We start from the raw sequence: 14,304 nt of genomic DNA, 5'->3' as shown, positions 1-14,304 counted from the left end.
TTTGTGAGCCACCCTCAGGAAGGGACCACGTCAGTCTGTCCGTGGCGAGCGTCTGAAGTGGTAAGATCTCTAGTTAAGCGCGTGTCTGCTAAGTCCGTAGGACAATGGATTTCTTAAGTTCAGCCTAACTGAAAATTTAATCACCTTTATTTCAGGTTTAGCTCTAAAATATCTAATGTTATCTTAAATTGCAACGCAGTGTATTTCGAGTGTGAAGTTCAGAATATCTTCCGGTAGTTGCTTTGTCACTACTTTGTGAGTAAAGTGGAACCACGTGTTGATCAGTAACTCTAACTAAGATCATCAATCTTAAATGCGAATGTGTGTGAGATTATAACGTCTCGTCTTGACAGTATTTTTCAATATAGCAACTTTTCTTTATGTTCAACCCACGTGGGGTGTACTTTGTGAGACCAGTACCACGTGCTTATACAGTTGTTTGACCCATCAGGTTAATAGTAAGACGATAGTAACCAGTTCGAGGTTTTTCTTTAGTAAATTGCGTTTCGATGTAATTTATTTTAATTATGAAAATTATTGTGGAGTTACACTCTTTGTGTAAAACAAGTTGACCACGTGAAGCATGTGGTGTAAGCATCAAATAGCCCTCAGCTATTCTTTTCGGGAAGATTTCACAGAGAGTTAGTATGAATTTAGTATACCAGTGTGTGGTAATTTCATGACGGCCAGGATTGCGCTACGAACGTAACTTCTTTGGGTGAAAATTGAATCGGTTGGTTGTGGTTAATTTCCTCTTGCATATGTTTCAACGTTCTTCGTGTGTTATTTTATGAATGCAGTGTTGTATGCAGTCTCCCAATCTCGGCTCCATATTTGATGTGTTCCGTAAGATTACAAACTCACATTTTCACGGTCCTAAATAAGGCACCAGCTTAGTTATGACTCACGTTTAATATGCTGAAATTTCAATGATCAATGTTACAATAAATTTCCAAATATAAACTGATTTATTTCTTTTTATTTAAATTCTCTTTATATATATATATATATATATATATATATATATATATATATATATATATATATATATATATATATAATCACCGGTTGTCGTATGACTATTAAAAGATTATAATTAATGTTAGTCTGGTTGGGAATTTGGTAAGCTAGACTGGATACCTGGTGAAACAGTTGCGCAGTAATGCAAGGTTAACTTCCCCAGACAGCTCACAGCTTTTAACCCACTTTTATGGTCGTGAATAGCAGCACCGATTGCAGAACAAATTAAAGCAACAACGTTACAATATTAGGGCATACATTCTGAAGGAATAATTTTATTTGTGCAGTGACAATGTTTATGAAATAAACTCCAATACCAGTGTGTATTTTTATACGATGTTTTAGTAAACATTTTTAGCTTTATCCTCTGAATGTATTTTGTTTTGTTATTTTAAACCTCCTGTATATTAACATTTTCATTATAACTAAGAAAAAACGATGCTATAAAATTACTGACATATATTTTTGCAATATTCAGTTTCATGGAAAAAAAAAACAGAAATTCGTATACATCAATACAGTTTACTTCAGGAGTTTCACAAAAATGTTAGTAGGCACAGCCTGCAACATTTATTATATTAATCTCAGAAAAAGTAACTGAATCGAAATGAACTCAATACATCTATTAATTATTAATGTGGATTAGTTTTCTTTTTATGCCATGCATGTCTAGCCATTCATCGTTTATTAGTCTGATAAGCTGCATGTCTGATGGTCTGATGGTTGTTTCTTTGCAGCGGAAGGTGAAGCAAGCGAGCGAGAGGGACTTCCGGTACCAGGTAAGTGTCTCCCACGCAACTCTGCTCTACTCCACGCTACTCCACCACTGCCTCGTAGCTCTTACAGCTCTTCTGCCCTAGCATTCTGCTTGGGGTCTCTACCACAAGGCATCTTATTCAACTGCGGAAGCAAGTTAAACATTGTCCGTGCTTTCACCAAAACACAGCTTTCTTTGCTGTCAGTGTAAGAGTGACCATACGGCTCACGACGTGCCTTTCACGTGGTAATCCGCTTTAGTTTCTTTGCCGCTGTGATACGGTCCACGCATCCGTTCCTACACTGGTGTGAGCAGCCGAGGAACGCAGAAAAGTGACCAGATTTCTGTGTGCGCCTGAGGGAGCGGCGCGAGTAACCAAACCCACAATGTAGACCACTGGTACGATGCGCGCCTCCGTTGCTCGCTCATACTGCAGGATAATTTCGAGATTTTTGTACAGTGCTGATCCCCCCTCTCACTCCCTGCACACCGCGGCCGGCTAGCTTGTGCACTCCGTCCCAGCACCGCTCATTCCTAAATACACTTCAGAAAGGCACTAGCGAAGGCCATAGACAGGGAGACGGGCAGCACATGACGTCATAATATGGACCAGTACCTTTGTCAGCTGACGGGAGTGTATCGCTTGCAGGCGGTTTATGGAGTAAACGTTTGTTCTTCTTAATGCTAGAGTTCCAAGACACTGTATCAAACGTAGAAATTAATCGAGTGTCAGAAAGCTTGCTTTGAAGTTATTTTTTTACCGTTCTGTAAAACCTTGTACAATTCATAATACAGCTCCTCTGTGAATGCTGTTCTCTGTACGGGATGAATTAGCTGACGTTCATAAACAACTGGAAGTCGACTTCACTGCTGTCTCACGACGGGAACCTGCCGCGAATGTGTGAGGTTGGATGGCTACCGAGAGCCACGTACCAGGGATCTAAACGTAGCTCGAGTACTATGCTCCCTCGTGGAGTCTGTCTCCTCATACGAAAGCACAGGTTCTATCACTACTCGCCCACTAGGCGCCCCGTACAGATGAGACAATAACCAGGGAGAAAGTGTCTTTATGCATCCTCCTAACCAGTAAATTCGAGGTGCTGTCTCCACTCAAACTGAAACAGAGCCCATGTGGGGAAGTGTGCTGTGTCACGAGCCAAAGGAGACAGGCGCAAAAGAGTGCGGCTCTGTTCATCATGTTGCGTTCAGATGTACGACGGATAATGATGCCCCTCAGGGAAATGGCACCGAGGGATAGGAAGGAACAGCAGGTGGGCTGTGTGTGTTCTTTAGGGCCTCATTCAAAACGAGGAAGAGCTTTCATTCCGGCAGCCATTGAGGGAAAAAGGTTCAAATGCTCACGTTGAAACACGCGATGTCTGTCGTCTGGGATCCGATCATTTCAGTGACTGCCAAAAAAGGTTGAGAAGATCAGCCTTGTTCAAGGATTTTGAACCTAGTTCGTAGTTTGCAGCATTCTCACAAGAACTGATCGTAGTTTTCTGGGTCTACGTCGAGTGGAAGACTTAAACCAGAGACTTCGAAGCTAGGCAGCGCTTTCATGGGCGTGAGCCACATGGTTGAGGACTGTAGAGTCCCCCCAAATAGGTCAGGTGTGCACTTCAAGTCAGCAGGAAACCGTGAAATACTAGCAGGAGACGACTTTAACCTACCGAGTACAAACTTGGATGTCTATCCATTCAATGCGGGGGGGGGAGGGGGGGGGAGGGGGGGGGGGGGAATGTACAAACAGCCAGTCGTGCGAAATACTTATGAAGTTGTCTTGAGCAGCTAGCTCAGCAGCCCAGCCCACAAGCAATGAAACTATGTTACACCTCGTCGCTACGAATAGACCGAACCTTACCGACAGTGTCAGTATGGAAACGGGGATTAGCGATCATGATCTCATTACAACAACTGTGATTACGGACGTTGATAAATTAGTCAAGGAGAGTGTTTGTGCTAGACAGAGTAGATAAACACTTAGACATCTCACTTAGACAGTGAACTGACATCACTTAGCTCCAGTAAGATGGACGTAGGGGAATTATGGACATAGTTTAAGGAGATTTTAAACCGTGGTCTTGAGAGTTATGTGTCTACTAAGTGGATAAGGGATGGAAAAGACCCGTCATGGTTTAATATCGAAATTCGTAAGATGTTGAGGAAGCAGAGGCTGTTGCACTTACGGTTCAAAGAAGAACGCACAAATACCGACAAGCACAGGTCATTAGGGCTTCATGTATCTGTCAGAACATCTATGCGGCAAGCACAAAACAACTACCACGGTCATACCTCAGCAGAAGATCTGGCAGAGCATACGAGAAAATTCTGGTCGTATGTAAAATCGCTAAGCGATTCTAAGGCTTCCATTCAGTTCCTTGCTGACCAGCCTGCTGTGCCAGTTGAAGATAGCAAAACGAAAGTCAAAGTATTAAATTTCAAGTTGAAGAAATCGTTCTCACAGGAGAAGCGTACAAACACACCGTCATTTGACCCTCGGACAGAGTCCCGTATGGACGACATACTAATAAACATCCCTGGCGTAGAGAAACAGCTGAAAGATTTTAAAGCAAATAAATAACCAGGTCCGGATGGAATCCCATTTCGGTTATGCAGATTACGGCACTGCCCCTTAGCTGGCGACGGCCGGGGTGGCCGAGCGGTCCTAGGCGCTACAGTCTGGAACCGCGCGACCGCTACGCTCGCAGGTTCGAATTCTACCTCGGGCATGGATGTGTGTGATGTCCTTAGGTTACTTAGGTTTAAGTAGTTCTAAGTTCTAGGGGACTGATGACCACAGATGTTAAGTCCCATAGTGCTCAGAGCCATTTGAACAATTTGAACCTTAGCTAGCTTGCTTTTATCATAAATCTCTCGCCCACCACAAAGTTCCAAGCGAATGAAAAAAAATGCGCAAGTGACTCCTGTACATAAGAAGGGTAAAAGAACAGACTCACAAAATTACAGACTAATATCCCTAACTTCGGTTTGCTGCAGAATCCTTGAACGTATTTTGAGTTCGAAGATAATAAAAATGGTTCAAATGGCTCTGAGCACTATGGGACTTAACATCTGTGGTCATCAGTCCCCTAGAACTTAGAACTACTTAAACCTAACTAACCTAAGGACATCACACAACACCCAGTCATCACGAGGCAGAGAAAATCCCTGACCCCGCCGGGAGTCGAACCCGGGAACCAGGGCGCGGTCGAAGATAATAAACTTTCTTGAGACTGAGAAGCTTATATGCACGAGTCAGCATGGTTTCAGAAAGCATCGCTCGTGCGAAACTCAGATTGCCCTTTTCTTACATGATATACTGCGAACTACGAATGAAGGGCAACAGGCTGAATCCCCGAGCATATAGAACAAGTTTACAAATATGTGAGTGGCTCGAAGACTTCTTAAATAATAGAACCCAGTATGTGGTCCTCGACGGCGAGTGTTCATTCAGGCAAGGAGTGCCCCAGGAAAGCGCAGTAGGCCCGCTGTTGTTCACCGCACACACAAATGATTTGGCGGACAGGGCGGCAGCAGTCTGCAGTTGGTTGCTGATGATATCGTGGTATACGGTAAGGCGTACAAGTTGAGCGACTGTAGGAAAATACAAGACACCTTAGACAAAACCTCCAGTTGGTGTAGTGAGTGGCAGTTAGCCCTTAATGTGCAAAAATGTAATTTAATACAGATGAGTCGGAAGATCAAACCTACACAAATCAAAAAAGTTTTGCCTCACCTCGGTTCAGAGAGTTCTGGAACCTGTACAGAAAATTGGAACGGAGAGCAACATAAATATCATTGCAGCCATTTTTATTGCTCATGAAAACCACACATTGCATGTTATACCACCATACAGCGAGACCTTCAGATTACTGTACACATCGGTACCTCTAATACCCAGTAGCATGTCCTCTTGCATTTATGCATGCATGTATTCGTCGTGGCATACCATCCACAAGTTCGTCAAGGCACTGAAGTTCCACATTGTCCCACTCCTCAACGACGATTCGGTGTAGATCCTTCAGAGTAGTTGGTGTGTCACGTCGTCCAAAAAATAGCTATTTAATTCTATTCCAGGCATGTTCGATTGGGTTCATGTCTGGAGAACATGCTGGTCACTCTTGTCGAGCGATGTAGTTAGCCTGAAGGAAGTCATTCACAAGATGTCCACGATGGGGGCGCGCATTGTCGTCCGTGAAGACGAATGCGTCGCCAATATGCTGCCGATCTGGTTTCACTATCGGTCGGAGAATGGCATTCGTGTATCGTACAGCCGTTACGGTGCCTTCCATGACCCATGACCACCAGCGGCATACGGCGGCCCCACATAAAGCCACCCCAAAACAGCAGGGAACCTCCACCTTGATGCACTCGCTGGACAGTGTGTCTAAGGCGTTCAGCCTGACCGGGCTGCCTCTAAACACGTCTCTGACGATTGCCTGATTGAAGACATATGCGACACTCATCGGTGAAGAGAACGTGATGCCAATCCTGAGCGGGCCATTCGGCATGTACCGCGCTGCATGGTGTCGTGGTTGCAAAGATGGACCTCGCCATGGATGTGGGGGGTGAAGATGCGCATCGTGCATGCTATTGCGCACAGTTTGAGTCTTAACACGACGTCCTGTGGCTGCACGAAAACATGGTGGCATTACTGTCAGTGCTCCTATGAGGCATAATCCGCAGGTAGTGGTCATCCACTGTAGTTGTAGCCCTTGGGCGGCCTGAGCGACGCATGTCATCGACATGCATGTCCTCCAAGTCCGAACAACGTCGTTTTGGTTCACTCCGAGACGCCTAGAGCTCTTCCTGGCACAAAGTAACAATGCGGACGCGATCGAACTGCGGTGGTTGAAATACAGACAACACGAGCCGTGTAGCTCCTTCCTGGTGGACTGACTGGAGCTGATCGGCTGTCGGACCCCCGGCGTATAATATGTGTTACTCATGCATGGTTGTTTACATCTTTGGGCGGGTGACATCTCTGAACAGTCAAAAAGATTGAGTCTATCTTCAGGAGTTCTTGGATCCAGGGTGATGCAAAACTTTTTTGATGTGTGTATAATGTTCGGTTTTAGTATTATTAGTGTCCTGCTTGACACAGTCGAGTCGTTTAAATATCTGGGCGTGACGTTGCAAAGCGATATGCGGTGGAACAAGCATGTGAGAACTGTGGTACGGAAGGCGAATGGTCGACTTCGGTTCATTGGGAGAATTTTATAGGAAAGAGTGGTTCACCTGTAGAGGAGAGCGCAACAGGACGCTGGTGCGACCTATTCTCGAGTACTGCTCGAGTGTTTGGGATCCGTATCAGGTCGGTTTGAAGGAAGATATCGAAGCAAGTCAGAGGCAGGCTTATAGATTCGTTACTTATAGGTTGGAATAACACGTAAATGTTACGGAGATGCTTCGGAAACTCAATAGGCGAAGTTCTTTTCGAGGAAGACTGTTGAGAAAATTTAGAGAAACGGCATTTTAAGCTGACGCCAACATACATTCCACTTAAGGACCGCGACGATAAGATACGAGAAATTAGGGCTCACTCGGAAGCATATAGACAGTCGTTTTTCCCTCGCTCTATTTGCGATTGGAACAGGAAAGAAAATGACTAGTATTGGTACAGGGTGCCCTCCGCCACGCATCGTACAGTGGCTTGCGGAGTATCTACGTGGATGTGGATGCGGGTGGACTGAGGCATCTGTGTGAGATCCAAATAAATGCCCCCCACAGATGGAATCATTATAGTCCTAGTGGTTAACTGCCAGAGCATTCGTAACAAAAGGACAGAGTTTCGAAGTACTCCTTAAAGATCAGTGGAGTTCACACGGTATAATACTAGGTACAGAAAGCTGGTCAAAAAATCAGATGGGATAGTTATAGTTTTCAAGTGGTGTGTGTGACCTGACATTACTAAGAAACTACTTAAAACATGAAGGAAGGGAGATTAGAATTTACGTCCTGTCGACAGCACGGTCATCAGAGACGGAGCACAAGCTGGTATTAGCAAGGGAATGGAGAAGGAAATCGGCTGTTCTCTTTTCAAATGAACCATTCCGGCATTTGCCTGGAGCATTAATTCTACAACATGCTGTACTACACTTCGCTTTTGATTCACAAGTTCTTTTGCAGGGAAAAAGAGTTCGTGTCTGATTGTCCACACATCCGTCTTACTAGCCAGATTCAGCACCATGCGACTTCCGGCTCTTCCCAGAGATTAAAACCGTCCTTTGAGAGAAACGTGTTGACACCACTGTTGACATTCAGGGGCCACGACAGAGCAGATGAACGCCCTTCCAAAAGAAGTCTTCCGTAAATGTTCCGAGTCATAGATTCAACATTGGGATAAGTGCACTGCTAGCCAAGGCAGTACTTTGAAAAATATTAAATCAAATTTCATGTAAGCGTACTACTTACCTTCTAATAAGACTATTCACCTCGTACATGTGTGTGTGTGTGTGTGTGTGTGTGTGTGTGGCGCGCGCAGTGCGGGCCAGCTGACTGGCCCAGTTTTGGTGTGCGCAGAGCATAATGCGCAACCTGGTGCGGCGCTACGTCACGGTGGAGCAGCGCAAGGCGGAGAACGAGGGCGTCACCGAGGACGACGTCAACGAGATCAAGCAGGACATCTCGGCCTTCCGCTGCGAGCTCATCGAGATCCTCAAGAATTCCGGCATGAACACGTCCACGGCCGCCGGCATGGGCACCGGTGAGTCGGCCTCGCTTCCCTTGACTTGTTGTTGTTCTTGTTGTTGTCTTCAGTCCTGAGACTGGTTTGATGAAGCTCTCCGTGCTACTCTATCCTGTGCAAGCTTCTTCATCTCCCAGTACCTACTGCAACCTACATCCTTCTGAATCTGCTTAGTGTATTCATCTCTTGGTCTCCCCCTACGATTTTTACCCTCCACGCTGCCTTCCAATACTAAATTGGTGATCCCTTGATGCCCCAGAACATGTCCTACCAACCGATCCCTTCTTCTGGTCAAGTTGTGCCCCAAACTTCTCTTCTCCCCAATCCTATTCAATACTTCCTCATTAGTTATGTGATCTACCCATCTAATCTTCAGCATTCTTCTGTAGCACCACATTTCAAAAGCTTCTATTCTCTTCTTGTCCAAACTATTTACCGTCCATGTTTCACTTCCATACATGGCTACACTCCATACAAATACTTTCAGAAATGACTTCGTGACACTTAAATCTATACTCGATGTTAACAAATTTCTCTTCTTCAGAAACGCTTTCCTTGCCATTGCCAGTCTACATTTTATATCCTCTCTACTTCGACCATCATCAGTTATTTTGCTCCCCAAATAGCAAAACTCCTTTACTACTTTAAGTGTCTCATTTCCTAATCTAATACCCTCAGCATTACCCGACTTAATTCCACTACATTCCATTATCCTCGTTTTGCTTTTGTTGATGTTCATCTTATATCCTCCCTTCAAGACACCATCCATTCCGTTCAACTGCTCTTCCAAGTCCTTTGCTGTCTCTGACAGAATTACAATGTCATCGGCGAACCTCAAAGTTTATATTTCTTCTCCATGGATTTTAATACCTACTCTAAATTTTTCTTTTGTTTCCTTTACTGCTTGCTCAATATACAGATTGAATAACATTGGGGAGAGGTTGCAACCCTGTCTCACTCCCTTCCCAACCGCTGCTTCCCTCTCATGCCCCTCGACTCTTATAACTGCCATCTGGTTTCTGTACAAATTGTAAATAGCCTTTCGCTCCCTGTATTTTACCCCTGCCACGCCGGCCGAAGTGGCCGTGCGGTTAAAGGCGCTGCAGTCTGGAACCGCAAGACCGCTACGGTCGCAGGTTCGAATCCTGCCTCGGGCATGGATGTTTGTGATATCCTTAGGTTAGTTAGGTTTAACTAGTTCTAAGTTCTAGGGGACTAATGACCTCAGCAGTTGAGTCCCATAGTGCTCAGAGCCATTTGAACCATTTGAACCCCTGCCACCTTTAGAATTTGAAAGAGAGTATTCCAGTCAACATTGCCAAAAGCTTTCTCTAAGTCTACAAAAGCTAGAAACGTAGGTTTGCCTTTCCTTAATCTTTCTTCTAAGATATGTCGTAAGGTCAGTATTGCCTCACGTGTTCCAGTATTTCTACTGAATCCAAACTGATCTTCCCCGAGGTCGGCTTCTGCTAGTTTTTCCATTCGTCTGTAAAGAATTCGTGTTAGTATTTTGCAGCTGTGGCTTATTAAACTGATTGTTCGGTAATTTTCACATTTGTCAACACCTGCTTTCTTTGGGATTGGAATGATTATATTCTTCTTGAAGTCTGAGGGTATTTCGCCTGTTTCATACATCTTGCTCACCAGATGGTAGAGTTTTGTCAGAACTGTGACTTAGCCAGGCGAAATGTAAAGGTTATTAAAAAAGAAACGAGCCGGAGGTTGCGAAACGAATACTGATGAAGGAATCGTCATTACCTACGGAACGAGGTGTGGCCCTATAAGAGCACCGATGGCCCAAACTCTCCTCCAGCGCTCAGTAGTGCTGAAAACCCTGAGAGGAGCAAAGGGCTGTAGTGCGTTTCCGGCAGCGGACGGAGTGTGGGGAACGGAAATTCATCGAACAGTGGCACAAGTGTGCGAAGAGCACTGCATGTCCGTTGCAAGGGTCGAGGCGTGTCACAAGCGAATTGTTGAAGGAAGGCGTTGGCCGGTGTAGGACCACCTGGAATGTCAGACACTGCGCTGGCCAGCAGGTGGGGCCCTCGTCATTGAAGGCCGGCGGCTTATGGAGGCAGCCACTGCCCCGGAGGTCGGGATTGCAAAGCACATGCAGTGCCGTCCGTACAGTTGTACCGTTCTTCGATGAATTTCAGTTTCGCGTGGTAAGGAAACTCAGTACAGCCATTTGCTCTTCTTCGAAGCCCCGCAACTGAGTGCGTTGGTCAGTGGACGCTTGCAGCTCCTCAGCCTGTCCTCACGTGAGTGCCCCTAGAGTCAAGTCTGATCGAGACCTCTGCGCTCTTATAGGGGCCACAACAGCTTCCGTAGGCAGTGATACCTTCTATGGTTTCTATTTTAGAGCTCCTTTTTGAGTGCCCCTTATACAGAGTGACACCGTGATGATGTTACAATCTTTCAAAGCCGATGGAGAAGGGTAAATGCATCGAGTGAGATAAAGGAATGTGGCACGGAAATGACCGAATGGAAATTTATAAGCCAAAATCTTTCTATTCCCTCTGATAGTGCAATACACGTAGCGGTACCGTTTTGCTGAGATTGTAGGGTAGGCAATTCCGACGAGCACTTAAGTGTAGAGGTTGGGCTAATAACTCAGTTAATCCGATGCCGATGACGTACTGTGTACTGACGAGAACAATCCTGGTGTACAGTGTCTGTAGTGTTATAGGCTGCAGTCTGTGTTTGCAGGTTGAAATACTAACGTCGATCAGGGCTAACCTAATGGAGTTGTGCCCGGTGACTGAACTTTGTGTATAGGTAAGCGAACAACAGAGAAGCGAAACTGTTGTACAGGTCCATAATTCGCCTACAAGGCATTCGGCTCACACCATATTCCGAGTCTGTTCCAACGACTAAGTAAAACAGAGCAGTCGGTACCACAGCACAAGACCGAGAAGGGCGACCGAGTACACGGAATTGCGGGAGCGGATGAGGTGCCTCCGATCAGCACTCGATCACGTGCACGTGAAGCGAATGTCTCTCTGAGTCCCTTGTGGCGAGTGTTACGGGAATTGCAGCTACACGCCCTCCGTGCGCAGTAAATGTACGTTTTGAGTCCCGATGACTTCCGAGCTCATGTCTTGTCCAGCCAGTGGTTCTTGCAAGACCTTACAGTCGATCTCCATTTCTCTCCGTGTGCGCTTTTCACGGACGAAGCCCGTTTCACCAGAGACAGAATGCTAAGTAGTCGGAATAGTCTTGTTTGGGCCGACGAGAATCTCCTCAGTACAGTTGTGACGAGCCATCAGTACAGATTATCACTGAATGTGTTGACAGGCATACTCAACGATCGTGTACTAGCCGCTTCGGTTCTTCCTCCGCACTTAAATGCACAAGCGTACCCAGTGTTTATCAGAGATATACTACACGGGTTCCTGGAATATATCCCACTCGTTACTCGTCAACGGATGTGGGTCCAATACGATGGAGCCCCACCTCGTTTCGTGTATACCTGGATCAGACTTTCCCCGAAAAGTGGATAAGCAAAGGAGGTCCTGTTTCGAGCCAAAACGTTCATCTGATCTCATCCTAGTCGATTTCTTCTTGTGGACCCACGCGAAAAGTTTTGGGAACGAGACCCTCGTCGAAACTGTCGAGACTGTAAAGCGAGAAGTATCGCTGTCAGCGACACTTGAGACGACAGTGGGGCTATCGGAACGGTTACTACGGAACCTCGCACGACTATGCCACGCCTCCTTTGAGGCAGAGGGACGCCATTTTTGACAAGTGTCGTAAGTGTAGCACCTTGCGAAACTTGTGCAGGTAAATAGAATTCATTTTTACTCTAATGTAGACTTAGGGTTTTCGGTCTCTGTGACATCAAGTTACTCGCGCCGTTACTAGACCGTCAATAGGGGAAGTAGCCTGAGGGTATTGGCGCGTGTTCGGCGGGAACTCTGAAGGCGATGTCGAGGTTTCGGAAGTCGGGTCCCTCGGACTGAGCACTGTGAGAGGCTAAAGCGGAAATTTTCGCCCGTGCCCTCCGACTCGGCTGCATCGTATTAATGCATTTATCCTTCTCCATCAGCCCAGAAGTTTGTGACATCACGGAATCTCTCTCTCGAAATGCATAAATAAGTAGAGTGAGTGTAGAAAATGTTGTCGTGGCCGGAGTGGAGACGGCGACCTACTCTACTGCTTCGCAGGCTCGGGCGGCAAGAAGAACCGGCAGAAGGAGCGCCGCCTGATGAAGGGCTTCAACATCGCGCCGGCGCCGCAGACGTCGGGCGCGCCGCTCGGCTCGGTGGCGGAGCTGATGGCCAGCCTGGCGCACCACCAGTCGGTGGCGGCGGCGGCCGCGGCGGCGGGGGCGGCGCCTGGGGCGGGCGCGGGGGCGGCGCACGGCCACGGCCACGAGCACGCGCTGCCCGCGCACCTGCACGACCTCTTCGGCTCCACCACGTCGGCCATCTTCGCCGGCTCGACGCCCAAGAAGTCGCCGCACCACAGCGCCGCCGGGCTGCTGTCGCCCGGCCTGTCGGCCGCCTCCGCGGACGCCCACAACGGCGACCACCACCGCGTGCTGGCACGCTTCGCGCCCAGGTAGCCTAGCCGCCCAGCGCCCAGGTAGCCTAGCCGCCCAGCGCCCAGGTATCCTAGCCGCCCAGCACCCAGGTAGCCTAGCCGCCCAGCACCCAGCGCCCAGTGCCCAGGTAGCCTAGCCACCCAGCGCCCAGGTAGCCTAGCCGCCCAGCGCCCAGGTAGCCTAGCCGCCCAGCGCCTAGGTAGCCTAGCCACCCAGCGCCTAGGTGGCCTAGCCGCCCAGCGCCCAGGTAGCCTAGCCGCCCAGCACCCAGGTAGCCTAGCCGCCCAGCGCCCAGGTACCCTAGCCGCCCAGCGCCCAGGTAGCCTAGCTACCAAGCGCCCAGGTAGCCTAGCCACCCAGCGCCCAGCACCCAGGTAGCCTAGCCACCCAGCGCCCAGCGCCCAGGTAGCCTAGCCGTCCAGCGCCCAGGTAGCCTAGCCGCCCAGGGCCCAGCGCCCAGGTAGCCTAGCCGCCCAGCGCCCAGCGTCCAGTTAGCCTAGCCGCCCAGCGCCCAGGTAGCCTAGCCGCCCAGCGCCCAGCGCCCAGGTCGCCTAGCCGCCCAGCGCCCAGGTAGCCTAGCCGCCCAGCGCCCAGGTAGCCTAGCTGCCCAGCGCCCAGGTAGCCTAGCCGCCCAGCGCCCAGGTAGCCTAGCCACCCAGCGCCCAGGTAGCCTAGCCGCCCAGCACCCAGGTAGCCTAGCCGCCCAGCGCCCAGCGCCCAGGTAGCCTAGCCACCCAGCGCCCAGGTAGCCTAGCCGCCCAGCGCCCAGCGCCCAGGTAGCCTAGCCGCCCAGCGCCCAGGTAGCCTAGCCGCCCAGCGCCCAGGTAACCTAGCCGCCCAACGCCCAGGTAGCCTAGCCGCCCAGTGCCCAGGTAGCCTAGCCGCCCAGCGCCCAGGTAGCCTAGCCGCCCAGCGCCCAGGTAGCCTACCCACCCAGCGCCTAGGTAGCCTAGCCGCCCAGCGCCCAGGTAGCCTAGCCACCCAGCGCCCAGCACCCAGGTAGCCTAGCCACCCAGCGCCCAGCGCCCAGGTAGCCTAGCCGCCCAGCGCCCAGGTAGCCTAGCCGCCCAGGGCCCAGCGCCCAGGTAGCCTAGCCGCCCAGCGCCCAGCGTCCAGGTAGCCTAGCCGCCCAGCGCCCAGGTAGCCTAGCCGCCCAGCGCCCAGCGCCCAGGTCGCTTAGCCGCCCAGCGCCCAGGTAGCCTAGCCGCCCAGCGCCCAGGTAGCCTAGCTGCCCAGCGCCCAGGTAGCCTAGCTGCCCAGTGCCCAGGTAGCCTAGCCACCCAGCGCCCA

The 14,304-nt window shown here is 49.1% G+C and overlaps 1 protein-coding gene across 1 annotated transcript in view; it reads left to right on the top strand.

The window, feature by feature from the left end:
• The window catches only part of LOC126176674 (transient receptor potential-gamma protein-like), a 361,376-nt gene that overhangs the window by 246,728 nt on the left and 100,344 nt on the right, over window positions 1-14,304 (top strand). The window contains 4 exon segments of the mRNA XM_049923834.1: window positions 1,758-1,799; window positions 8,303-8,486; window positions 12,635-12,771; window positions 12,847-13,008. Coding sequence (XP_049779791.1) covers window positions 1,758-1,799; window positions 8,303-8,486; window positions 12,635-12,771; window positions 12,847-13,008 — 525 coding nt within the window.

The sequence above is a fragment of the Schistocerca cancellata genome, chromosome 3 (assembly GCF_023864275.1).
Source record: "Schistocerca cancellata isolate TAMUIC-IGC-003103 chromosome 3, iqSchCanc2.1, whole genome shotgun sequence".
NCBI lineage: Eukaryota > Metazoa > Arthropoda > Insecta > Orthoptera > Acrididae > Schistocerca > Schistocerca cancellata.
The sequence above is the reverse complement of the archived record's forward strand: the minus strand, read 5'-3'. Positions and strand labels throughout refer to the sequence as shown.